This window comes from Microtus pennsylvanicus, chromosome 11 (genome assembly GCF_037038515.1).
Source record: "Microtus pennsylvanicus isolate mMicPen1 chromosome 11, mMicPen1.hap1, whole genome shotgun sequence".
NCBI lineage: Eukaryota > Metazoa > Chordata > Mammalia > Rodentia > Cricetidae > Microtus > Microtus pennsylvanicus.
Genome location: NC_134589.1, coordinates 48,015,759 through 48,041,648, shown reverse-complemented (window position 1 = coordinate 48,041,648; position 25,890 = coordinate 48,015,759). Strand labels below are relative to the sequence as shown.

Below are 25,890 nucleotides of genomic sequence, written 5' to 3'. Positions count from 1 at the left end.
GCTACGGGTGCCACTGCAGCTTGTGACATGTCTATCCAACAGCCTTAGGGTGCTCTGCTGTGCACCATGCTGTGGCAGTAAGTCATCAGACCTGGAACTCTGCTTTTCTAGCTGCTAATAATCTCTGCCAGGTGGTATGCAGAGGGAAATGGTGAACTGTAACCTTTATTCAAGTCGTTGTGTAAGAGCTAGTCGGGTGTCAGACCAAGCTGACAGTGTGGAAGTGTTTGGAGTGTCATTGAATCTTCACAGAACTTTGGCTAAGTAAGTTTTCCATGTGAAAAACAATAAAAATTGATTTTTATGTAGCCATTAAGGTCATGTGATTGTCTACTTTATGTTCACACAGTAACACTTCAGGACGTCCTCTTGCATGCATGTAAGAATGAGAAGTTTAATGCCTAGCCTTTCTGAATTAAGACTGAGTAGTCTAAATTTCAGTTCTCTCCATGTACTGGTATCGTTTTAACATGTCAGTCCCTTGTGCCTGGTAGCTCAGTTGGACAGCAGGGTACACAGCAGCCCATTTTTGCAGAGAGGTCTTACTACATGACCTAGACTGGCCTCAAACTCAGTTTTCCTGCCCTATACTCCTAATTGCTGGGATTGCCGTCTGAGGCTCTGCTGGACTGCTGAGTGGAGAGGCTTCTTTCCCTTACTGCTGTCTGGGCGAATTTAACCATGAAGGAAGTTGGTCTTTAGATATGACTACCCCTGTTGATAGTAAAGTCTCCACAACCTGGGCTGGGTCAGAACTATACTGTAAGGCTGAATTGAAGCAATGACTTCAGCTAAACATTGAATCTTCATGCTTACCTGACTATCCACAATCCCAGACCCCGAGTACAGGAGCAAATATAAAGCACAGTTTCTGATTGGGGGGTCACTTTCCGTGGGAGGGGACCCAAGACTGAGCTGGGGAGCATTTTAGATGGGATGGGTTGGAATTCACCTACCTGGACGACTGCTGGCTCCTTCAGCTCCTCTGTCTGCCACAGGACTACCACCGGCCACACTGGCTCACTCATGTATGAGATGGTGTGTCTGGTGAGTAACGGAGCTGAGCTGACAATTGTCTACCTTCCAGGACCCATGCATAGCTACGGGGGAAGTCACATGCTGGCCTTGTATAAGCCAGGTTGGCTATGTCTATTTGAAAGTACCTGTGGTCCTATGGCCCCCCCTTCTCTGTCCCCGCCTCCTGGCCTCTGGTAGAGGAGGGGAAGCTGAGTGCCTTCTCAGGTCCTTCTGTGTCACCTACTCGGCTCATACAGCTGCATCTGCTCCAGCTATGAAGTGGCTCTTCCACACCCTTCTCTGCATGGCCAGTAAGTCACCCTTCCCTTACCCCCTGCCTTCATATGCTCTCAGCTCTGTCTGGACTTTAGGGTTAGAGGTCAGAGAAATGGGGCGCTTCCCCAAGAAGTGCCTTTGCTTAGACATATTTGTAGGCTTGCTGGTAAGGAACTCTTCAGTGTTGATGACCCCTGGCCTCAGACTGTAGGGTTCTGCTACTCTCTTTCCCTCTCCATCCAGCCTCCCCTCACTGCTATGTCCTCAGATCTGTGCTCAGTTAGTGCCCAGAGTGTGGTGACACCCCATGCAGCCCCCAAGAGGACGCCTAGTTAATAGAGCAGTCTGAGCTGCTCGAGTGGGGAGCACTTGTGAGAATGTAGATGTTACTAGGAGACTGGAGGCGAGAATCTACAAAGTCAGTATCGAGGGAAACCTGCTTCCTACTCTGTGCTGTGGGAGAAGGCAAGGTATTTTTGCTGCCAGAGGTCCCTTTCTGTCTTTAACCCTGTGAGGGAGCTGCTTTGGGATAAACTGCCCTGAGCACGCCTATATGGTCCCAAAGATAAGCTAGCCCCAGGGATTGCTCGGATGGGGCTCTAGCCATGGTGTTCTTGCCCAGTGATCTGGGTCTTTTTTTTTTTTTTTTGCTTGAACTTGGCAGGAGAATAAGGTGGGCATCAGACACAGTAATATAAAGGCTTCTGGGAGCTGTGTCTATGAAAGCCGTTCATGCCAATCAGTGGACGTGTGAAGAAGCTGAGCCATCATAGGAGGAGGACGCAGGCTAGGCACCCACCATGAGACAGGCACCCAGGAGGCAGGCTAGGCCCTGCCCAGATCACCACTGCAACATGTTTGGGAGCAAATTTTGATATTTTAAAAATATCTGAGGGGCTCAGAAGGTGAAGGCCTTTTTTTTTTTTAATTTTCGAAGCCTGATGACCTGGATTCTACCCCGGAGACCCACATGGTAAAAGAAAATTGACTTGTCTTCTGACTTGTGCCATGTGTACACACACACACACACACACACACACACACACACACACACACACACACGGGGGGGGGCATACATATATAAGTTTTCTTTAAGTACCTGAGTAATCACCATGGAAAGAGGAAAGTTGAACTTTTCATTGGTTTGCATCCTAGACTTGTCTTTAGTTTTGTTACCTGCAGAGTGTGGAGTGGGGTCTCACTTTTTTTTTCATCAAGGCTGAGATTAGACTAACTCACTCCTGTATAGAGGAGACTAAGGCCTATAGACAGACAGACCGAAAGGGTTGCAACCAAGGCACAGTAGAGATGTCCAGGTCTTTGGGCTCCTGCCCACCTCTGTTTCCTATAGTTCCTCAGCAATGCCATCACCTCGCACCTCCTCCACTGCCATTCATCACCCCAAGGCCCTGGTACTTCTTCCCAAGTCGATGGAGTCAGGTGGTGGTGGGACATGCCTTAACCCACCACTCTGGAGGCACAGCCAGGCTGATCTCTGAGTTTTACATAGTGAGTTCCAGGACAGCTAGGGTTACATAGAGACACAGAAAAACCCTGTCTCAAAAAACCGGGGAAAAAAACAAAACCAAGATGGGCAGATTGTCCCTAAGGCCCTGTTGCCTGTGGTTGGGTATGCCGTGGGTGGGTGAGAGCTCGGCCTTCATATTTGGCGGTGAAATGAGATGGTTCTGCTCTGTAGTGTGATGCCCTGAGGTGTGGTGATAGGCCAGGCCTCAAGAATTTCCTGGAAAGGTTTCAGAGGCTGAGTCCTCAGGACTTTGGAGGTCAGAAGCAGGCAAAGTGGTCCCGGCTGGCTTCACTGGGTTGGGGCCAATTCACAATTGTGACTCAGTGGCTCTACCCTTCTGCCCTTCCAAGCCGCCCACTGTGGTAATGACATTTTCCTGTCTCTTAAGAGCAAATGAACTAACGGCTCTCTAAGGAAGGTTCAGAGAGAATACAGGTGCAGTCACACAAATCTACAGCAGCCCAGACTCCAGCGTCCAGCCCCAGTATACCCTGATGTCCCCTAAGTCAATCCAGCCCTGACTCATTCTGTGGCCACAGGAACTCACTTCCTCCTGAGTCTCTGAGGTTGAATTTACTTCTCATGTGTAAAGGGAACTTTACTATGGATCTCTGAAACCTCATGGGTTAAGAGTAAGGAACCAGAATCCAAGTCCAGGCTGAGGCCTGTGGTGGCCCCTCTGGGTAAGAGTAAGGAACCAGATCCAGGGCCTACCCTACTCTACCAGTCCAGCCTGAGGCCTGTGGTGGCCCCTCTGGGTAAGCTAGGAGGTGGCTGGCCTGGATCCTCCCAAGCCTAGCCTATACCTGTGTGCAGATGTGAGCGAGCATCTTGGCCCTCAGGAACAGGGATCCTGGTACTTGAGATATGCCTAGGAGAATGGGAAGGGTCTCAGCAAATAAACTGACCAGGAAGAAGGGCTTTCAGAAGCAGCAAGGCCTGGGTGCATGAAGAAAATGAAGAATTAGAGGCTTGGAAACAGAAAGCTGTTTACTCTGACGTTGCCTCTCGATCCCAGGTCAGGTCCTGCCGGGCCCCCGTGTGGTGAGAAAGCAGGCTGTACACACACTAACTTCCCTAGCCTGGGGCATGGTCTGTGGGAAAAGCCACAGGACTCAGTGGAGCCAGGAAACAGCATTCGGGCAGAAAGGATGGATGGCCTAAGCATAGGTGGACAAGCCAGATGGAACCTCCCATCTCTGACCTCTGGAAAACTAGCTGGTGTGTATGAAGTGTGTGTGGCATGGATAGGGAGTGCATAGGATGTGAGTAGTGCATATAGGGTACTTGTGGTCTGTCTGTACTGTTATGGACTATATGAAGTATATAGGCTATGTGGTTTATAAGATGGCATGTACGAGCTATGTAGATTTTATATGTGTTACATAGGACTGTGAGCATATAGTATGCATGGGGTTTGTGGAGTATGCATTGTGTGTGCATGATCCATGGAGTATATACGGGATATACGAGCACATGTGGCATATGAGTGGTATATACAGGTGTACATGGGGCTTATGGGGTCTGTATAACATATAGGTACACATGGGGTGTCATGCCATGTACAGACGTACATAGAGTATATGGGGTGTGTGGTGTGCACAGGTGTATAGCTGTATAGGGGGTATGTGGAAGGCGGTGCTGGAGTTGAGCAGTGTGGAGGACTCGGAGTGCCAGGCTGAGGGACTTCACCATGAGGACACTGGAAGCCATGGATGGTCCTGAGCATGGTGGGAAGCATGTGTAGAATATGGAGTCAGGGCGTAAGAGGTAACAGCAGAGAGGCTGGTGAGGGGGCTGCAGCAGTGTCCAGTCCACGAGTGCTGAGGAGGGCAGGCATGCAGAGTTGCTTGGAGGGATGTTCAGAGGAAATGTTGGGAAATTCACACGTGCTTAGCACGGTGCTGTCCCTTGCATTCAGGAACCACCTGAGACCCGTGGCCATCTTTGTTATCAGATAAATTAGAGGTGTGAAGGGAAAGGCTCTTCAGGTGCCTGTGAGGTTTGGGGTTGAGATGGCGAGCCTGTGAGAAAGATGAGGGGATGTGGTCCATGAGCTGCTCTTGCCAGACAGGTGTTCTGCGGATGCTTGTGATCTGAGCTGGGCATGGCCCTCCCCCTGGGGCCTTTCTGGGCCTCTGGACCAGGGATCAGGATGCTAAGTCTAATCTCATCTCTATAGCTAGTTCCTTATATAAATTTGGGCCTCATTTTTTGGGAACAGTGATGGGCACTGTGCTGTGAGAAGGCATCAAAAAGGACCAGTGCTACAGAAGAGGTCGTGGTGGCTGCCAGGGTGAGAAGATCCTTAACTCAGAGGCCCGTGTGACTGGAGACAGTTTAGGGAGCAGCCCTGTGGAAAGAGTGGCGACAGACACAAGTCTAGCTGGGCTCTCATGTCAGACAGCACGACAGGTTTGGAGGAAGAGGGTGGGCGGTGAGGTTATGAGAGAAGCCACAGCCCTCTACCTGTGGTCAAAGAGCTTTTAACACCAGCATCCACACACTGAGCCTCCACTCACAGGCCCTGAGCTAGCACAGCCCGTGTCCCAGGGTGAAAACCAAAGCAGTGGCACAAGCCAAGGTTCTTCAGTGGCTCCGTGGCATAGCAAAGATTTGAACTCAAGACTTTCTGCCCTTGGGGCTCATGCTATTCTGAGTCTCCGTGGGAAGTATGAAGCAGCGGATACATGGAAGCCCAAAGAAAAGTGCAATATAAAACTCCACAGCAGACTCCAGGCACCACCACACTCATGCACACACACGCACGTACACACACCCACACACACCCATGCACTCACACACTTATGCTTGCACGCACAGCTCGTGCATGCCTGCTACACAATCAGCTCTCAACGACCTAGTTACCTGCCCTAAAGCAGGGCTCTGCCCTTGTGCCGTGAGCCATTAAATAACAAGGAGCCATGCCCAGCAAGCTCCCAGCTCCTCACAGCTGTTTGTAACCCCACTCTGCTTACCCCTCAGTGCTTCGAACTTTTGGTAAGGGCCTTAAAATCAAGAAACCTGGGCCGGGCGGTGGCGGCACACGCCTTAAATCCCAGCACTCGGGAGGCAGAGGCAGGCGGATCTCTGTGAGTTCGAGGCCAGCCTGGTCTACAAGAGCTAGTTCCAGGACCGGAACCAAAAGCTATGGAGAAACCCTGTCTTGAAAAATTAAAAAAAAAAATCAAGAAACCTGGGCCTTAAAAAACAAAACAAAAACCTGGGATTCAGACACAAATGACCAGAGTCCAAGAGCGCCTCGCTAGCCTCCTCCTGCAGCACGCTGCCTGGAAGACAGCAAGTGCCCTGGGAAACAGCTGTTACGTTTCCTCTGTGCTTTTCCTTCCCTTTCCCACCCATTGAGGGGTCTAGCCAGCCCCCTCAGTTAAACAGAGCAAATATGGGGTCGGGAGGGGGTGAGAAAGAGGGCCACCAGGCCTATTATGGTATTTTTCAGGGTGTCTCTTGTGAACCTGGCCCTGAGCTGGGCTGGGCTTTGTGGTTTGGGGGTGTCATGATGACTCAGATCAGATCACAGGTTGGGGGAGGCAGATGTAATCACCCCTTAGTTTATCAAGATGGGGTTTAGTCAGAGCCAACAAATACCACAGGATGCTACTGAGTGGGTTCAGGGACCAGTGAGTTACTTTACCCAGGATCTGGACAGGCTGCTGACTGGCTGAGCAGGACCGTAAGGCTGGCCTTCCAGACACATGGGGACAACTAATGAGGAAGGCATGTGGGATGGAGGGCACAGCTGGGCACGGTGGAAGGTGCTCTTGATGCCCAGGGATTTCAGATCTACTCTAATAATCAATTACAGGCAGTAGAAGCAGAGGGAAGGCCTCCACTTATCTTCAAACACATTGGTAGTTCCTATTTTAGAGCTCTTTTCTCTTCAACTCACTCACTTCCTATTTCTCCCAACCTGGCTCTCTCAGACACACGGCTCAGTGTGAACGAGCTAAGGAGGCTGAATCCAAACCCCAAGTCATCCTTACCTAAGCTCTGAATTCACAGGGAACACCATCACTCCCTTCTCAATTTGGGGGTCCTGGCTGGGAATCCCTGACCGGGAGGGTAATCATGTTGACATAAGGCAGGATAACGGGACAGAACAGGGTCAGATGAAAACAAGGTCAGACCTAGGAGCAGATGGTGGTTTATCTAGTACCCTGAGCTGCCAAAAAAGAGCAGGGACCTGGGCCTGCCTGGGGCTTGACGTCCTTCCGAGAGGGTGGGGGAAAGGTGGGTGATGCAGCCAGTGCCTTCCAGGTCTAAAACTCACCTCTTCCTGAGACTGCTCCTCTCAGGAGGGTTTCCTTTCCAGATGTAAAGTGGTTTCTATTTTTAGCAAAAAGACTTTTCAGAGCTACCGTGCGCATTGTGTCTGTCGTTCTGAGGAACTACAGAAGTATGTTTTGGAGGGTCCCTTCTGGTCTCCCGCCATCATATTTTAGGATTTCATGTCCTGAGCGCCATAGTACATGTGCTGCACTTGGGGGAAGGAGTACAGAGGCTCTGATGCTTCTGTCTGGTTCCCAGAGAGGGTGTGTGATCTCCCAAGCACTGGTGAACGCGTGGTCTGCTTGTGTTCTCTGTGTTGCTCCAGGGTAGTGGTAGAGAGGAGATGAACAGCAGCTCGGGGAAGCTTGAGTATCGTGTGCTCTCCCTAAGCCAGTCTTCAAGGAAATGTATCTTGGCTTAAGTAAAAGCGACAGTGTGCTTTGTTTTTTGAAACAGAGCCCTTCTATGTAGCCGTGGCTGTCCTGCAGCTCTCTAAGTAGATCAGGCTGGCTTCAAACTCATAGAGATCCACCACTACCTCCCGCCAAAATAGTTTCTTTTTCCTGATTTGAAGATGCCATGAGTGACATTGAATGATCTCCACTCATCCAGACAAAATGTTGCTAAGCATCTACTGGGACCTGGAGCTGTGTCCAGAGCCGAAAGTGGGATTGGCTTAGGAAGGATTCATGGTTGGCCACACCAGTTACTGGTTGATCTCCTTCCCGGTTTAACCGGATTCTTCCATTAAAAAAAATAAAAAGCCCATTCCCTTCTGTCCATTTTTTTCCTGCTTCATAATTTTAATGACTTTAATAATACGGTGTCGTGCACTTTTATGAATTAGCAAGAATTATTCTGGGCAAGGTGAAGGTCAAGATAAAGGAATGGGATGTGGGCACATGGGGCTGAGGAGGTGGCTCAGGAGGAAAGTGCTCGCTGCGCAAGCATAGGACTTGGGTTCTTTTCTTTTTTTTAAGCATATGTCTTACTGTGTAGCCCTGGATGGACTAAAACTCACTGGGTAAACCAGGTTGGCCTTGAACTCACAGAGGTGATCTACCTGCCTTTGCCTCTAAGCAAGAGAACTTGAATTCAGACCTCCAGCAACCTCATAAAAGCTGGGGGTGGAGGCATGTTTCTGTGACTCCAAAACTGGGGTCGGAGGTGCAGAGTCAGATGGGGTCCACAGAGTTCCCGTCCGACCAGTCTAGGAGGTGATGAGCACCAGGTTCTCAAAAGTAAGGTGGGGAGTGATAGAGGAAGACACGTGACGTCAGTCTCTGGATTCCATACACAGGAGCACACATGCACACAAAACACACAAACATGCACATGCATTACACACATTCATTACACGGGGGCACACATACCACACAAACATGCACATGCAACACACACATCTGTAAAAAAGATGTATCTGAGGTCACAGGAGGGTTTACTGTAGGGAAAATATAAGGTAAACTGAATCTGTTTTTTCTTGGATCCCCTGTCACAGACTCAGACAGAAGGACTGAGAATCAAGCCAGTGGAAGGGTTTTCATGACAAGACTTCAAACCTGTTCGAAGGGGTACAGGGTAACTGTAGCACGCTCAGCTGTGTACCACACATGAGACGGAGCTGTTAGAATTCCCACACACCAGCTGGGTCACTTTCGCTCTCCCTCTTTTAAACTTCCAGAGGGGGTCTGAGGACCTGCCAGCTGTAGACATAGTCATAATAATGAGGCTTGCTAGACCCTCAGGCCCTTCCCTGTCTTCTTAATTCAGAATCTGTGGTTTAGGATCCTCAGGTATGCCTGGGCATTACAAGCGTGTAATCCTGGCACTTGAGAGATAGAGGTGGGAGAAGGAGTTCAAGGCCAGCCTGGGGGGGTGAGATCTAGGATAGCCAGGGATTACGTAGAGAGACCTGTATCAAAACAAAGCAAAACAACAACAACAACAAACAAACAAACAGAACAAAAGAAAAAGGCAAAAGCCTGGCGGTGGTGGCACAAACCTTTAATCCCAGCGCTCAGGAGGCAGAGGCAGGTGGATCTCTGTGAGTTCGAGGCCAACCTGGTCTACAAGAGCTAGTTCCAGGACAGGCTCTAAAGCTACAGAGAAACCCTGTCTCAAAAAACAAAAAAGAAAAAAAAAGGCAAAAATGGGATTAGGAGACAGCTGGCTCCGTGAGCAAAGCATTTGTTAAGTGTAAGGACACGGAATTCAGAACCCCAGAAGCCACATGTAAATCAGTTGGGTGTGGCAACCCCTCTTGTAAGCTCCACACAGAAGGCAGAGAGACAAGGAGCAACTCAGCTCCAGTTTCACCAAGAGACCCAGCCTTAATATCTAAGGCGAGCGATCAAGGAAGACAGACACCTGATGTCTATTTCAGGCTCTGCATGTCTGCATACACATGCGTGTGCCCCCGACATGTGCAAATACATATACACATGTATGCAAACAAGCAGAATTGACACGAACAGCCCCGGAAGACTCATTTGCATGTCAGTGGCTCAGGAACCTCATTTCATTGCAAATAACATTTGCCCATAAACCCTTCATTCTGAAGAATGTGGCGCTCTCTACCACGGCCACAATCTATCAGCTAACAAAATGAGTTGTTTGAACCGTTTCATACCGTGTCTCTATGAATATCAGTCTCAAATTGTCTTTTTAACAGTGAGTGTGTTCATATTAAGATGCAAACAAAGTCAGGTGGTGATGGCGCACGCCTTTAATCCCAGCGCTCAGGAGGCAGAGGCCGGTGGATATCTGTGAGTTTGAGGCCAACCTGGTCTACAGAGCTAGTTCCAGGACAGAGTCCAAAGCTACAGAGAAACCCTGTCTCGAAAAGTCAAAAAGAAAAAAGATGCAATGCAAACAAGGCCTTCACAATGTTTCAAGAGTCCTGGCTGCTCTCCATCATCACCAACACTTGTCTGTGTTCGCTTACAGCCGTATCACATGATGCTCTTACTTTGCCGTTCTCTGATAGCTAATTATGAACATCTTAGGTGACTGACAGCTGCTCGGATAAACTCTTGTGAAATCTTTTTATGTTAGTCTTTGTGTCTTTATTTCATAGTGATTTGTAGAAACCCTTTCCTATTCTGAAATGAATCTTTTGTGAATGTGTGTTGCAATTATGTTCTCTTAGTCTGTGGCTTTTCCTTCCTTCCTCCCTCCCTCCCTTTCTTCCTCCTCTGTTCTCTCTCTCTCTCTCTCTCTCTCTCTCTCTCTCTCTCTCTCTCTCTCTGTGTGTGTGTGTGTGTGTATATATAATTGGCTAGAGTCTCCATCAGATTTCTATAGAAGTTTTCCATCTATAACAGGGGTGGGGGAATAGAATTGTGTGCACATATATTGTTCCACTCTTTGTACTAAAGCTAGCTAGCATAGTTTACAGATCTAACCTTGCAATATATCCTTGCTCTATATCCCCTTCTTTCCTTCCTCCTTCTCGCCTTCCTTCTTTTTGTATATGTGTAATTTGATTTTTGTTTTGTTTGTTTTTTAAATTGTTTTGTAATTTGTTTTTTTAAGGTGGGGTTGCATGTAGCCCAGGCTAACCTTGTGCTCCTATTGTAGCTGAGGATGGCACAGAACTCCTGATTCTCCAGTCTTCATCTTCCAAGTGTCCAGATTGCAGGCCTGTGCCACCACCTCAGCCTCTGTTCTCTGAGCGTGTGTCAGGCTGTGCAGTTCCTGTAATCACTGCTTTACTGTGTCCTGCAGGTTCTGATTTCTCATCTCTCAATCTAAGCTCTCAGCATTTCCGTTGTGATTTCCTCTGCGACTCAAGCTTATAGCCAATCTAGGCCCCATCTGAACTGCAGTTCTCAGAGGATGTGTTGGCTGGGGTCGTTAAGATAGTGTAGCTTATATTATAAATTCTTACAGTGATAAGATATTAATGAGAAAACAGTGCAAAATGTAATGTTTTTGTTGGTAAACAGAAATATTAGTTTGTTAGTATATGACTAAAATTGAATGTTTTTAATATTAGATAAATTGGTTTTATGTTAATTGCATACTTTTGAGGTTTGGCCATTTTACTTAATATTTTAGTTTTGGGGGGCTTATTTTTAAGACTTATTATTTATTTATTTATTTTGGTTTTTCGAAACAGGGTTTCTCTGTGTAACATCCCTAGCTGTCTTGGAACTCACTCTAGTAGACCAGGCTGACCCTGAACACACAGAGATCAGCCTGCTTTTGCCTCCTGAGAGCTGGGATTAGAGGCGTCTACCACCACCACCCGGTTTAGACTTTCTTTATGAGTATGATGTACGTATCACAACATATGTGTGCCTGGTGCCCACAGAGGTCAGAAAAGGACATCAGGTCCCGGAGAACTAGTGTTATAGATGGCTCATTAGCTGCCATGTGGGTGCTGGGAACTGAACCTTGGTCCTCTGCAAGAGCAGTCAGTGTTCTTCACTGCTGAGCCATCTCTCCAGCTCCTGATATTTTAGTTTTATTGATCCATTTGTATAAATTTTTATATATTACAAACGTAATTCGTGGCTGCAAAAGTAAAAAGAGGAAACTGTAAAGAGGTGCGCTGTTTAATCTCTAAGAAACGGCTCTTCCAGCTTTCTTTTGGTTATTGATTTTAATTCTGTTATGGTCACAGAATGTATTTTGAATTGTCTTCATCCATCAGTAAAGAATTGCTTTGAGATTCTGTGTATTGGTCAACTTTGCCAAATCCTTTACATGTGTTTGAAAAAAAAATTACCTGCTTTCCCATTGTTAGGAATGTGTTCTGTTGGTTGATTAGGTCAAAGCTGTGTCCTTGGTGCTCTGTTTTTGTCTGTTTTACAGCTAACTTTAAAGTCTTGTCGAAGCCTCCTTTGGTTGTGGCATCTGTAATGTTTTAAATCCAGTCAGGTTTTTGCCTTCTAGATTTTGAAGTGATGTTACTGGAGTCATGCATATTAAAAATCACTGTATCTTCCTACTGAAGAAAAATAGGGTTATGTACATATCCATCTTTCCATTCCCTGTACCCAAGAGAGCATAGTTTATAAATCTATCCTTGTATAATTATTTTGATTTGCTCTTAAAATCTCTACTAGAAAATAAACATTTACTTATTGGGAGATTATTCTCCCATTACTTTTTACATACATATTTTGTATTATATTCTATCAAATCCAAGATTCCCAGACAATTTTTTTCTGATAGCAAAATATGTTAGTTGACATAAGCTAAGTGCTTCATTTAATTTTACTTTTGTGTGGGAATTGAATTCAGGCCTCACACACACTAGACAGATGCTCTAGCACTGACGTTCATCCCTGGTTTTGGAATAGGATGGTGGGATATGGTTTTCCAACAATGCATAAAACACTTCGGGAAATAAATGTATTCTGTTATTGGTATGGGAATTAGGATGGCCTGTTGGGTGGAATGAGTCAATTTCAATTTGTCCCACTATTTTTTGAGGGGGGTCTTTTGAGATAGGTTCTCACTATGTAGTTCTTCTAGCTGTTCTGGAACGCACACTGCAGACCAGACTGGTCTCAAGCTCACAGCGATCCACCTGCCTCTGCCTCCTGAGTGCTGGAATTAAAGGCATGGGCTGCTATGCCTGGTTTGTTTCTACAAATTTTAATGAAAAGGAAAAACTGAGATATTAGGCAGTTATATTTTACAGTTCTGAATATTTTTCTATTTAATTCTTCATATCTATCTATCCATCCTATCATGTATGAGCAACACCCTGGGTTCTTATGTATTTTTTTTCTGATGTAGGTGGTTTATTCCCAATAAATTTTAAACACAGTACAATGGGGGGGGGGGTTCTGGCGTAATACAATCTCTAGTACACAAGAAACCATAATTACATTGACACTCAATTCAGGGTAAATGTCATTTCCCCCAACAAGATGGGTTTTAGCCAGGTGGTAGTGGTACACATCTTCTTTTTAATTGATATTTATTGAGCTCTGCATTTTTCTCTGCTCTCCTCCCTGCCTCTCCCCATCCTGCTTCAATCCTCCCCCAAGGTCCCCATGCTCACAATTTACTCAGGAGACCTTGTTCTTTCCTACTTTCTACTTCCCATATAGGTTAGATCTATGTAAGTCTCTCTTAGTGTCCTCATTGTTGTCTAAGTTCTCCGGGATTGTGGTTTGTAAGCTGGTTTTCTTTGCTTTATGTTTAAAAACCACCTATGAATGAGTACATGTGATAATTGTCTTTCTGTGTCTGTGTTACCTCACTCAAAATAATGTTTTCTAGCTCCATCCATTTTCCTGCAAAATTCAAGCTGTCGTTGTTTTTTCCTGCTGTGTAGTACTCCATTGTGTAAATGTACCACATTTTCCTTATCCATTCTTTGGTCGAGGGGCATTTAGGTTGTTTCCACGTTCTGGCTATGACAAAAAAAGCTGCTATGAACATAGTTGAGCACATGTCCTTGTGGCACAATTGAGCATCCATTGGATATATACCCAAAAGTGGTATTATTGGGTTTTGAGGAAGGTTGTTTTTTAATTTTCTGAGAAATCACCACACTGACATCCAAAGAGGTTGTACCAGCTTGCATTCCCGCCAGCAATGCAGAAGTGTTCCCTTTTTCCCACAACCTCTCCAGCATAAGTTGTCTTTAGTGTTTTTGATGTGTAAGATGGAATCTCAGAGTTGTTTTTATTTGCATTTCTCTGATGACTAAGGATGTTGAGCATTTCCTTAAGTGTCTTTCAGCCATTTTAGATTCCTCTGTTGAGAGTTCTCTGTTTAGGTCTGTACTCCATTTTTTTTTATTGGATTATGTGATCTTTTGGTGTCCAACTTCTTAAGTTCTTTGTATATTTTGGAGATCAGACCTCTGTCTGATATGGGGTTAGTGAGGATCTTTTCTCATTCTGTAGGCTGTCGTTTTGTCTGTGCTGCTGGGGTTCTATTTAGGAAGTGGTTCTCTGTGCCAGTGCGCTCAAGTGTACTTTCCACTTTCTCTTCTATAAGGTTCAGTGTGGCTGTCTTTATGTTAAGGTCTTTGATCCATTTGGACTTGAGTTTTGTGCATGGTGATAGATATGGGTCTATTTTCATTCTACATGTTGATATCCAATTATGCTAGCACCACTTGTTAAATATGCTTTCTTTTTTCCATTTGATATTTTTTGCTTCTTTATCAAAGATCAGGTTTTCAAAGATGTGTGGATTGATATCCGGGTCTTCTATTCGGTTCCTTTGGTCCTCCTGTCTGTTCTTATGCCAATCAGGCTGTTTTCAGTACTGTAGCTCTGTAGTAGAGTTTGAAGTCAGGGATTGTGATGCCTCCAGAAGTTCTTTTATTGTACAGGATTGTTTTGGCTATCCTGGGTTTTCTGCTTTTTCATATGAAGTTGAGTACCGTTCTTTTGAGGTCTTTGAAGAATTTTGCTGGGATTTTGATGGGCATTCATTGAATCTGTCCAGGCAGAGTTTCTCTGTGTAACAGTCCTAGCTGTCCTGAAAGTCACAGAGATCCACCTGCCTCTGCCTCCCAAGTGCTAGGATTAAAGGCCTGTGCCGCCACCACCCGGCTCTTTGTGGTTCTAAGGCCTTTAAGTTTTTTCCTGAGCATGATGAGCTGAGGTCCACCCTCTCGTGTTGCTGTGTGCCTCTGTTCATTCCTTCTCACTCCCCGTTAGTAGTATTCTATCATGCGAGGACATCGGTACTTCGTCTGCTCGCCCTCTGACGCCATTTGGCTTGTTTCCAGTTCAGGGTTGGTAAGGAACCAAACATTCTTAGAAGGTATTTTGAAGACATTGTGTGGTAAAGTGAAGACATTGGGTCACGTGAAGGGGTATAGTATAGGCCTTCTCTGGGGGGCTCTGATTCCCCATTAATTTGGTGCAGGTCACAGTATGAGCCACGTGACTGGCGTGGCCATCCCAAAGCAGGAAGTGTAAGCAGACGGGCAGTGGTCCTCAGAGGTTGTCTTCTCTTCTCTGGGACTAAAGCAGCTTGGCTTCGGATGGGGACCAGCGGCCCTGGGTCAGACACCCCCACATCCGGATATTCCCTCTTCAGTGGGAAAGGCCTTCATGGAGATGATGCTGACACCACAGGACCTGACTGGCTGACAGCAGGCACAGGTAGAGCTACAGCCTCCACAGTGTGCGGCTTTATCAGATGTTTCTCTTTTGTTCACAGGCCTGACGCCGCTGGGAGCCTTCAATGTGGATGTGGCCTGGCCCTGGGTCACAGCGCTTAGGCCAGGTGAACCTCCTATGCTCAGTTCCTTTCTGCATCAAGACCCCAGCACCAATCAGACCTGGTGAGTGGAGCTACCGTGGGGAAGGGTGAGGACATCTTGGGTGGCCTCCACGATGCCTGCGGTGCACCCCAGAGAAGGCTGCCACATCGCACCTCATAGCCTGCATAGCACACAGCCAAAGAGAGAAAGGTGGGTGCCATGACCCCCAGACCAACCTGTGGAACTCACAGAGCCCCTACACAGCCAAAGAGAGAAAGATGGGTGCCGTGACCCCCAGACCAACCTGTGGAGCTCACAGAGCCCCTGTGCTGGTTAGGGAAGGGGACCTTAAATAATACTTTAAAATGAAATTCACTGAGGGTCTTTTCTGACTTATAAGTTACATGTGTCCAACATAGAAAAATTGGAGAGAAACAATTAGTAAATAAACAATTGAAGGAAAAATGGAAACTACAAGGGTCAGCCATAGAGGTTAAGAGTTCATTGTCAAATAATAATAATAAAAAAAAAGAACAAACTTTACCAGGCAGTGGTAGTGCACACTGTTAATCCCAGCACTCGGGAGGCAGAGGCAGGTGGGTTTCTGTGAGTTTGAGGCCAGCCTGGTCTACAGAGTGAGTTCTAGGACAGCCAGGGCTATACAGGGAGACCCTGTCTCAAAAAAATTTTTTTAATAAAAAATAAAGAGTTCATTGTTGTGGGGGTCTTGGCAGAGGCATTTCCCTGTACATACTCAGCAAACTTAGTGAGGCGCTGAGCCCCAAGCCTTAGTTTCTCCCCTCTGACTGGTGATTTCCGGAACTCACAGGGTTGCCGTAGGACTGCTTGAGAAAATGGACCCAAAGGGCTTTCTTTACATGGGTTCTGGCCAAATTGAGCTATGATAACAAGCCATTGCTTTGTATCTTAAAAATATTATCTGTGTCCACCCCTGACTGAGCATGAACGGTCAGATCTGAGAGTGCTGTGCCGGTGAGAATGTGGTGAAACAGGAATAGGTGGGGTGTGTTGGCGTTGTTGCCTTGGACAACAGCGTGGTCATGTCTGGTGGGCAGAGGATGCACAGTGGCCTTGGACTCAGCAGTTACACCCCACGGACCAGCTCTAGAGAGACACACAGGCCCATGCGAGAGGAAAGAGCAGTGTGGTGCTTGGGACTGAACCCGGGATCATACACATTCTAAGCACACGCTCTACCTCGGGACCCCCGCCCCAAGGTGTGTGTGTATGCGTGGGTGTGTGCGCGTGTGTGTGCGCGTGTGTGCGCGTGTGTGTGCGCGTGTGTGCGCGTGTGTGTGCGCGTGTGTGTGCGCGTGTGTGTACGCGTGCATGCGTGCACGCACGTGGGTGCGTGTGTGAAGCTGAGAACTGAATTGAATGCAGGGCATCAAGAATGCTAAGCTATTACTACTGAGCTTTGCTCCCAGCCCTGACATGGAGACAACGATAGTGGCAGTGATTGTAACATGAAAGACCAGAAGAATAAATACGGTGTGATTGCGTGGAATGGAAAGCCAGTCAAACCAGTGAAACTAGCACTGTGTTCAGCCTGGAAATGTGGTGAGAAGTCCAGAGTCTGATGTGCTAAGCCCCTCCACTGTGCGCTAGGCTCTGAAAACAGAACACTGAGTAAAGCAGACAATATTCCCCCCACCCCCGCCTCCCCGCCCCACCACCCAGTCCCTTTTTGTCAGGTAGGCTTCCTGGTGATCAGAGCCATAGTGGGTCAAATGTCTTCTACAGATAGGGGTCTTGCCGAGCACTGAGGCAGGGGCAGATCTAAGTAGAGGAGAAGCTCATATGTAAAGTCCTATCTGTGGTCCATTTCCATTTCCTGTGACTTAGGTTCTCTTTCTTTCTTTCTTTCTTTCTTTTTTTCTTTCTTTCTTTCTTTCTTTTTTTCTTTCCTTCCTTCCTTTCTCTTTCTTTCTTTCCTTTCTTCCTTCCTTCCTTTCTCTTTCTTTCTTTCTTTCTTTCTTTCTTTCTTTCTTTCTTTCTTTCCTTCCTTCCTTTCTCTTTCTTTCCTTTCTTCCTTCCTTCCTTCCTTTTTCTTTCTTTCTTTCTTTCTTTCTTTCTTTCTTTCCTTCCTTCCTTTCTCTTTCTTTCTTTCCTTTCTTTCTTCCTTCCTTCCTTTCTCTTTCTTTCTTTCTTTCTTTCTTTCTTTCCTTCCTTCCTTTCTCTTTCTTTCCTTTCTTTCTTCCTTCCTTCCTTTTGATTTATCAAGGGTTTGATTTTTTAAATTGTGTTTTACTTATGCATTTTATTTTTGGGGGGATAGAACTCAGGTCATCTGGCTTGGTAGTAGGTGCCTTTATCTTGCCAGTCTAGTTTTTTTTTTTAAGAGCAAAAGTGGGGATGGGAGCTGGAGAGATGCCTCACAACACACACATGCACACATGCATATGCACATGTGCACACACACACATGTACACACACTACACAAATAAACAAACAAATAATAAATAAATCTTCAAAAAATAATTTGGACAGGTGGAACTGGGAATCAAATCCAGGGTCTCACACGGGCTAGGCAGGCTCTCTGCCACTGAACTATACCTCCAGCCTGGGAGTTTTCTTTATACCTACCCAGACTTGCAGCAGCGAGAAGAGCTCCTGGCTGAGCAGAGCCGCTCTGCCTAGTGGGGATTGCATGGGGAGTAGCAGCTAGTGCAAAAGGGCCCCCTCGGTCTTGGGTGTCAGTCTGGCCACACCCACAAAGCAGGCTCAGATCCCTTTGTCAACCCTGGGTTTCTCATTGCTGGAGTGAAAGGATTTAATATCGTTGTTTATATGGTCGGTGATAGATTTATGTGGTTCATAGCTGTGCACTCTTAACTGAAATATCAATATTAGAGTCTAAAATAGCGCGTGTCTATTGGCATGTACGGCTTGTAAACCGTAAGATCTCGGTTGGTGGCGGGGAGCTCATCAGTAGACTTAAGTGGTAAGGGCAAGTTCATTTCATTATTCAACAAATATTCCTACAGCATCTATCTGGTGCTAGACAAAGTTTGTGGATTAAAACAAAGAGGAGGCCAGATTGGTGTCACAAACCTTGAATCTCGGCACTCAAGCAGAGACAGGCAGAGTCCTGTGAGTTTGAGGACAGCCTGGTTTACATAGTGAATTCCAGGCCATCTAGGGCTACAGAGTGAGACTCTGTCTCCCACATCCTCCCAAAAGAGACCACCATGTGGCTTCTGTCCTCGACAGCTGCTGGGCTCATGAAAGACACAAGTCTCACAATGATAACAACACTAATAGCTATGGTGGGACCCTCTGGTGCTTCCAGAACTTGAACAAAGGCTAGCTTCAGTGTCTGTGCCAGGACTTGGGGTGATCAAAGTTAGCTTGATAAGGGTTGAGAGAAAAGAGTTCAGGCAGAGAGAAGAGCTTGGCTAAAAGCCTGGAGCCTACCCTGAGCCAGGGAGGTGGCTAAGAAAAGGTCCAGTGACTGAGCCTGAGAGCCGTGAAGAATAAGATGGGAAAGGTGGGCTGAACCTCATCACCATCGCATGGAGGGTCCAGAACATCTAGCAGGGTGTGAGGCAGGAACAGCGAGAACATGGTCAAAAGATTTTGGCTTTAAGAAGATGAATTGGAGGGAGGAGGCAGAAATCCTTAATAAATAAATAAATTAAAAAAAAATTAGCCGGGCGGTGGTGGCGCACGCCTTTAATCCCAGCACTTGGGAGGCAGAGGCAGGCGGATCTCTGTGAGTTCGAGACCAGCCTGGTCTACAGAGCTAGTTCCAGGACAGGCTCCAAAACCACAGAGAAACCCTGTCTCGAAAAACCAAAAAAAAAAAAAAAAAAAAAAGAAGATGAATTGGAAATTGATATTTGGGCTAGGTGTGGTGGCATATGCCTTTAATCTCAGCACTTGGGAGGTAGAGGCAGGCAGATCTCTGTGAGTTCAAGGCCAGCCTGGTCTACATAGCAAGTTCCAGGGCAGTTAGAATTGCATGGTGAGATTCTGTCTCAAAAACAAAACAAAACAAAAATTGACATTTATTAGTTTTGTTTTGTGTGGTGGTAACTTTGTATTGACGTAAATCTTACGTGAAAGCTCACACGTCATCAGTGTACAGCTCAATGCACGTTCATAAAACAAGCCGTCGTCATGAACAGCATCTGGATCAAAAACACAAGGGCAGCCTGGTACGGTAGGCAGCACACACCTTTAATCCCAGCACTCTGGAAGCAGAGGCAGGGTGTCTCTGTGAGTTCAAGGTTCAGCCTGGTCTACTCAGTGAGTACCAGGACAGCCAGGGCTACACAGAGAGACAGACTGTGTCTAAAAGAGAAAAAGAAAAGCAATAACAAAATGGGCAAAGAGCAGCAGGAAAGCCTCCTGGGAGCCCTGTGTTCTGTACTAGACACCTCCTGACCGGGTCACCACCCACCCCATGACACAGGTACACAAACCTGGGTCTCTGTAGTTTAGTTCCGCTGGTTTTCAATTTGCTGTAGATGAGACAAACAACCCACTCCATCCAGCAACCTTCCAACAGCATTAGGTCCTTCAGCCGTGGTGCTGTCTGAGGCTGGAGTTTTGCATGGTGTGAACAAGGCCAGTGGTGAGCATGTGGGCGGATTCCCTGGCGCTTCTACTCCACCGACAGCTGGATTTATTTGATCAGGCCTAGAAAGGGAGGTCGTGCTTGCATTTGTTTTCCAAACTGTTTACACGACATAAAGGAGTCCCACTCAAGTCATCTGTGGCCATCTCCACCTCCCACCTTCTCCTCCACCTTCTACCTCTCCACCACCACTTTCTGCCACCACCACCACTAGTAGTGGGTCTCTTACCAGGCCCAGGCTCACAGACTTAATTCTCCTCCCTTAGAGGCCCGAAGGCCAAGGTAGATGGGAAGGGAGTGTTTGCATTTAAAGCCCTCAATGCCTAGCGTGCTGGGAGCTGTCAAGAGATTGGGAACCTAGTGGGGCTCGTGAGCACCTCCCTGAACACCTGCTCAGGCAGAGGGGAGCTAGAGGGTTTGCAATGTCAGCAGGAGGATGTGGTGGAGACAATTGTGGGTTTCTGGACCTGCTTCAGGGGGCAGGAAATGAGCCAACCGACTGGCCCAGCTCACCATAGAGAGAGGAACAGGCTGCTATCCACTCCCACCCATCTCCACAGTGAGGATAACGTGTCCCTCTTAACTCTCTTGTACTTTCTCAAGTATGGCAGACTAAGGAAGACTGCCAGTTCCCTAGGCTGTGACTGCTGCGGAAGGGTGGAGTGGGTTGTAAGCAGGGTTCCCCTGGAGGATGTGTGGAAGCCTCTGGGATGACAGACCACTAGAGCTGAGGAAAGGCAGGAGATGGATGAGATGTCCTGGGGTTATACCTAGTTCAGAGTGGAATGGGGAACCTGGAGCTGTCAGTGGATGGCCGGTCCTCTGTCAGAGCTGCTCAGTCTGTGTTTCCCTCGTTTGCTCATCACTGAGTCAGCAAACTTGGAGGCTGCCAGCCACAGAAGGGATGGGAGCAGCGCAGACTGGGTCTCAGGTCATAGAATTGCACACTTGAAATATGACTGGCCATCTTGGGGGTATGCAGTGTGCCACCTGCATTGCTGCACGTGACGGTCTCTTGGGAGCTCGTAGCTAAGGTGGAAACGAAGACTGGGGATAGGAGTGGAAATCTAGGAGTTAGGGGCTACTCGAGGCTTGGAGGGGGTCAGGTTGTATCTTCCTTTGGGAAGTTCCTGCAGAGCTGGTGCCCAGGAAAGTCGTTCTGCAGGAGATGGGAGTAAAAGGCGCCACAGGTTGAGAAAGCAGTCTGAGCAAAGGGCTGAAGATGGGGAGAGCCATGCTATTCCAGGTGGTCTGGTGGGGAACACAGTTGTGAGCACATCTACCATTGGGAGCAGGGGGAAGGGTACTGGGCCAGAGGCCATGACAGCCTGGGAAGAGAGGCAGAGTTGTTGAGCTGTGACCTAATTTGGGGACTCAGGAATGCTTTATTCTTCTACCCCTCTGTCCAAATCCCACCCCCGGATCAACCCCGCAGCTGTACTGTCATGTAAATTATTCAACAGATGTTTTCTGGCCTCTACACTGTGTAGTGTCCTAGGCCTCAGAAATTGCGTGACAGACAAGGTAGGCAAGACTGTCGGGGAACTCACTCAGTGGAGGAGACAGATGATAAATAGGTAAATAAGGAGGCAAGCTCCCCTCTGGTGGTGACAAGTTCTAAGCAGGAAATCATGAGGAGCAGGGGTGCGGGGTGGGGCTACTTAGAAAGCAATATGAGGGGCTACAGGGATGGGAATGAGCCATTTTAGGGAGTGAGAGGCCAGGGTTCCAGGCAGAAAAGACAGCCCAGCCAGAGGGCCAGAGGCAAGAAAGGACTAGGACCTAGAGTTTGTTAAAGGCCACGCATACACCAGCAGGTCTTTCTCTAGAGGAGCAGGGCAGGTTGGAGAGGTAGAGATGGGGTCAGAGCCTGCCTGGGTTATGGGCTGTGATGACAGGTTTAAAAAAATAAAAATCAAGGAGGAGTGAGAGAGTGAGTTAGCGGCAGAGGACTTCCCTTGCATGCACAAGACCCTGGGTTCAATCTTCAACACCACCAAGAAGGAAAAGAAAAGATGCCTGATCCTTATTCTAAGCTGGGTGTGGTGGTATAGCCTTTTAATCCCAGCACTCAGGAGGTACAAGCAGGTGGATTTCTGTGTTTGAGGCTAGCCTGGTCTACAGAGTGAATTCCAGGACAGCCTGGGCTACACTGAGTGGCCCTGTCTCAAAAAAAAAAAAAGGTGTCTAGTGGTAAGAGCTGAGGAAGTGAGACAGCACCCCGGTCTGTCCCTCCTCTGCTAACTAACTTGTCCTCCAGCCCACCACAGCCACATCATGGCCTTTCAAAACATAAGTTAATCATGTGCTTCCGCTTTACAAAGCCCTCCATGGCTTCCTGTCACCCCCACGAAGTCCTCGGACATGGTTCGCTGTTAACTACCAAGGCGCTCTTGGGCTCTCCTTCCCTACCATACTCTGCTTTCAACCCCAGCAGAGCTTCTCGCTTGCTCACCTGCTGTCTCAGGCCAGCCAAGCCCCAGGCCCCACCGAGTCACGTGGACAGTGAGAATGTTCAAGCTGACTCTGTCCTGTCTGCCATCTTCTTGGACTTGGGTTGGGGGACAAGAGGTTTGCATCAGGTTTGACAATCTACTCAGGCTGTCTTCATGAGGTCTCCAAAACACCAGTTCTTAGTCAGAAAATGCTAAGACCAGACGGGTCCAATGCTGTAGCCGGCTTTGCCCCTCAAGGACCCAGCATTGTGACTGATACTTCCTGGTTCCCCCGTCCCATCCACAGGACAGCAGCCTTTTTTAACCACCAGACACGCTCCAAACCCTGTCAGAGTGCGTAGCAGACAGACAGGGGCTATGGGCAATCAGGGGTTACAGGAAGACAGGAGTTATAGGCAGACAGGGGTTCCAGGCAGTCAGCGGTTACAGGCAGATGATAGGGATTATAGGCAGACAAGGGTTACCGATAGACAGGCGTTCCAGGCAGTCAGGAGCTACATTGAACTCTCTTCCTTCCTAGAGCCCTGTAGAAGCAGAGGTGAGAAAGTGTTTTCTCCATAATGCTGAGTCTGGAGGCCTGAGTTAGGGAGCTGTCCGTCTTTCTCAGGTCTGGGCCTCCTCCTCAGGTAGGAATAGGAAGACAGGACCTGGGCAGACAGGGAAGGAGAAGGAGCCCTCAGCCAGCTTGTCTTTGCTGTCTGCCCTCCCACTCAGCCTCCTGGTCACCAGGCGCAGCACTAACAGGACATCAACACCCCTCTACCGATGTGCCGCGTCCACCATTCCAGATGAAATTGCCTGCCATCCAGTAGGTAAGCCAACTCCACCTCCTTAGTGTGCTCCTCAGGAGTCTCCCATGTCTCAGCCCAAGCCATTGCAACACCAGTCCTGCCTGATCTTGCCCTACTACCCCTGATCTCCAGCCACACAGTGATCTTTTCTCCCCAGTGCCCAGGCCCATGCCACCCACCCATAGTCCAGCCTGCTTCTCCTGATCAGTTCTGATGACAGATCTGGAACCAACACTCACTGACTGCTCACCATGGCGCTTTGTTAGTAATATAGTCACGTTTTTATGTGTCTCTGTGTGTGTTCACATGTAGGCAGGCATGCATATGTGTAGAGGCTCAAGGCTGACTTTGGGTGTCTTCCTGGGCCCCTTTCCCCATGTATGCATTCAGGTCTAGGTCCAGCAGCCAGACCCACAGCCTTAACTCAGAGTTCACAGGCACCTGCAGCCCCCAACACATACACCAAGAGCCCCTTGACAAACCCCAAGTAACAGTCATTTCTGAATCCCTACCACGATATCAAGACTGGGCACCAGGGTCTTTGCTGAGATGGTCAGTGGGGCTGGACGGGGACTGCATCCCGGCATGCCCAAGCTACTGTGGTCTGTGGAACCCCCAACCCCAGTGTCTAGAGACTGCTGACATCAGCAGCCCTGTGCCCCCGACCTTTGCCTGACCTCCCCAAATCCCTTCATCCTTCCCTGCCTTAACTGTTTCAGAGAACATCTATATGCCAAAGGGCAAGTACCAGGGAGTGACCGTGGTCCGGAACCACCATGGTGTTTTGGTGAGTACACAGGCAGGAGGCCAGAGGGCCTTGGGGAGGCTGGTGTTGGCCTCGGTGGGTGATGATGGTGTTGCCAGTCCTATTGCTGTGCTGCCATCTCTCTGTCATCTGACCATCTACACAAATGCCAAGTCTGATCCAGCACCCACAGACTGCACTTTGGACCCTAGCAACTGTCCCTGAGGAGGGACACAGCCGTTCCTCTGTCCTCTGTCTAGTTCAGCTGCTGAGTTCTAGAAAGGAAATGACTGACCAGGGAATATGGGGCCGACTCACCCTGCCTGCTCCTTCTTTCCGCCTCTCCCCAGGTGTGCATTCAGGTACGGGCCCGGCAGCCCAGCAGCCTTAACTCCGAGCTCACAGGTGCCTGCAGCCTACTGAGCCCCAGCTTGGACTTCCTGGACCAAGTCTACTTCTCTAACCTTGGTAAGGATTGGAGATTCTCTGGCCTTGGGCAGCCATAAAGGGATCCAATAAGAAACACCAATTCAAAGCAGAGGCAGACAGATGTGAAGGCCCAGAATGGGACAAGCAAGCTTAGGGTCATTGTCAGAACGAAGGATGCTTCAAGGACAGGTGGCGGTGCATGGAGGCTTCATCTGGCTCTGTCTTCTCTGTATGTTTCTTAAAGAAAAACTCCTGGATCCAGGCATCCATGTGGACCTCGGTCACTACTACAGAAGCAAAGGAGGCAGCAGAGGGGAGGATAAGACACCAGCTAGAGGACCCCGGGCAGTGGAAGAGGAAGAGGAGGACGATGAAGAGGAGGAAGCTGGTGAGAAGAGGCAGATCAGGTGCCTCCATAATGAACCCCCAAGCTAATGGCCTCTGGGATCAAGGTGTGTTCAGATCTAGAAGACAGGAAACAGTGACTATGTCCTGAAGATGAGGAACGGCGGCTAGGTCCTATAAATAGGGCAAGTCCTGCCTCTGTCTCCTCATATTTTTAACATTTATTTGTTTGCATATTTGTTCACTGTGCATGGGCATGGGTGTACTCATGCTCCAAACACACCTGTATCACAGCACACATGTGGAGAGTAGAGGTCACCTTGCAGGAGCCGGTTCTCTCCTTACTACTATGTAAGTTTCAGGAATCAAACTCAGGTCATCATGATTGGCAGCAAGTTCCTTTGTCAGCTGAGCCATCTACCTGGCCTCGCTCATCTTAGAGGTGGGAAAACCGAGGTGTCCCCCCTCCCCCCAATGAGAGTGATTCCCATAGCAGTCAGAGCCAGGGTCTAGATCTCTCTTTGCCCTTAAGGTAAGAATTCCCACGTTCAGGAGCTTCCCACTTCTTCCCTGAACTGAACCTTAGGAATGAGTATTTTGTGTATGTGTGTGTAGGTGGGTTGGTGGGTGCCTTCCAGGGCAGAACATGCTGCCCTTCCTCCTGCCCCGAATCTCATACCCACTCCCGACCTATTCCTTTATTTTCACCAGGCACTGAGATTGCTATTGTTCTGGATGGCTCAGGAAGCATCGAGCCCGAAGACTTCCAGAGGGCCAAAGACTTCATCTCCAACATGATGAAGAACTTCTATGAGAAGTGCTTTGAGGTGGGCTTCCCTGAGGTCTGAGCTTTCGCCACCCCTCGCTCATCTGTGTCTCTGTAACGGCTTCCGAACAACCACCCTTCATTTGCTCAGAGCTCTTCAGATGTTTGAGCCAAACTCAGCTGGGCCACTCTTCTCTCAGTTTTGCCTGGAGCTGCCATGCACCTATAGACATCTGCTTGCTTGATTGCAGATGGGTGACTGGAGGTGACCCTACTCATTTGTGGTAGCTGTGAATCTCCAGAAGGCCAACCCAACCTTTCATGTCCCAATGCCACATGGCAGATCCTACAGTCGACATAGAGGGGTCATCATGGGGATATGGATTCAGGGAGAAATCACTCTCCTCCACCTGAGCCTGACTGGAGACTCCCTTTGCATTAGCATCTCCTTCTGTC

At 48.1% G+C, this 25,890-nt stretch overlaps 1 protein-coding gene across 1 annotated transcript in view; it reads left to right on the top strand.

Moving 5' to 3' along the window:
- The first annotated feature begins 1,246 nt into the window (after positions 1–1,246).
- Itgae (integrin subunit alpha E) overlaps positions 1,247–25,890 on the top strand; it is a 65,645-nt gene continuing 41,001 nt past the window's right edge. The window contains exons 1-7 of the mRNA XM_075991731.1: positions 1,247–1,328; positions 15,257–15,380; positions 23,073–23,170; positions 23,869–23,936; positions 24,245–24,362; positions 24,568–24,711; positions 25,380–25,495. Of these exons, the coding sequence (XP_075847846.1) occupies positions 1,292–1,328; positions 15,257–15,380; positions 23,073–23,170; positions 23,869–23,936; positions 24,245–24,362; positions 24,568–24,711; positions 25,380–25,495 (705 nt within the window). The 5' untranslated portion in view covers positions 1,247–1,291. The remainder of the gene's footprint in view (positions 1,329–15,256; positions 15,381–23,072; positions 23,171–23,868; positions 23,937–24,244; positions 24,363–24,567; positions 24,712–25,379; positions 25,496–25,890) is intronic.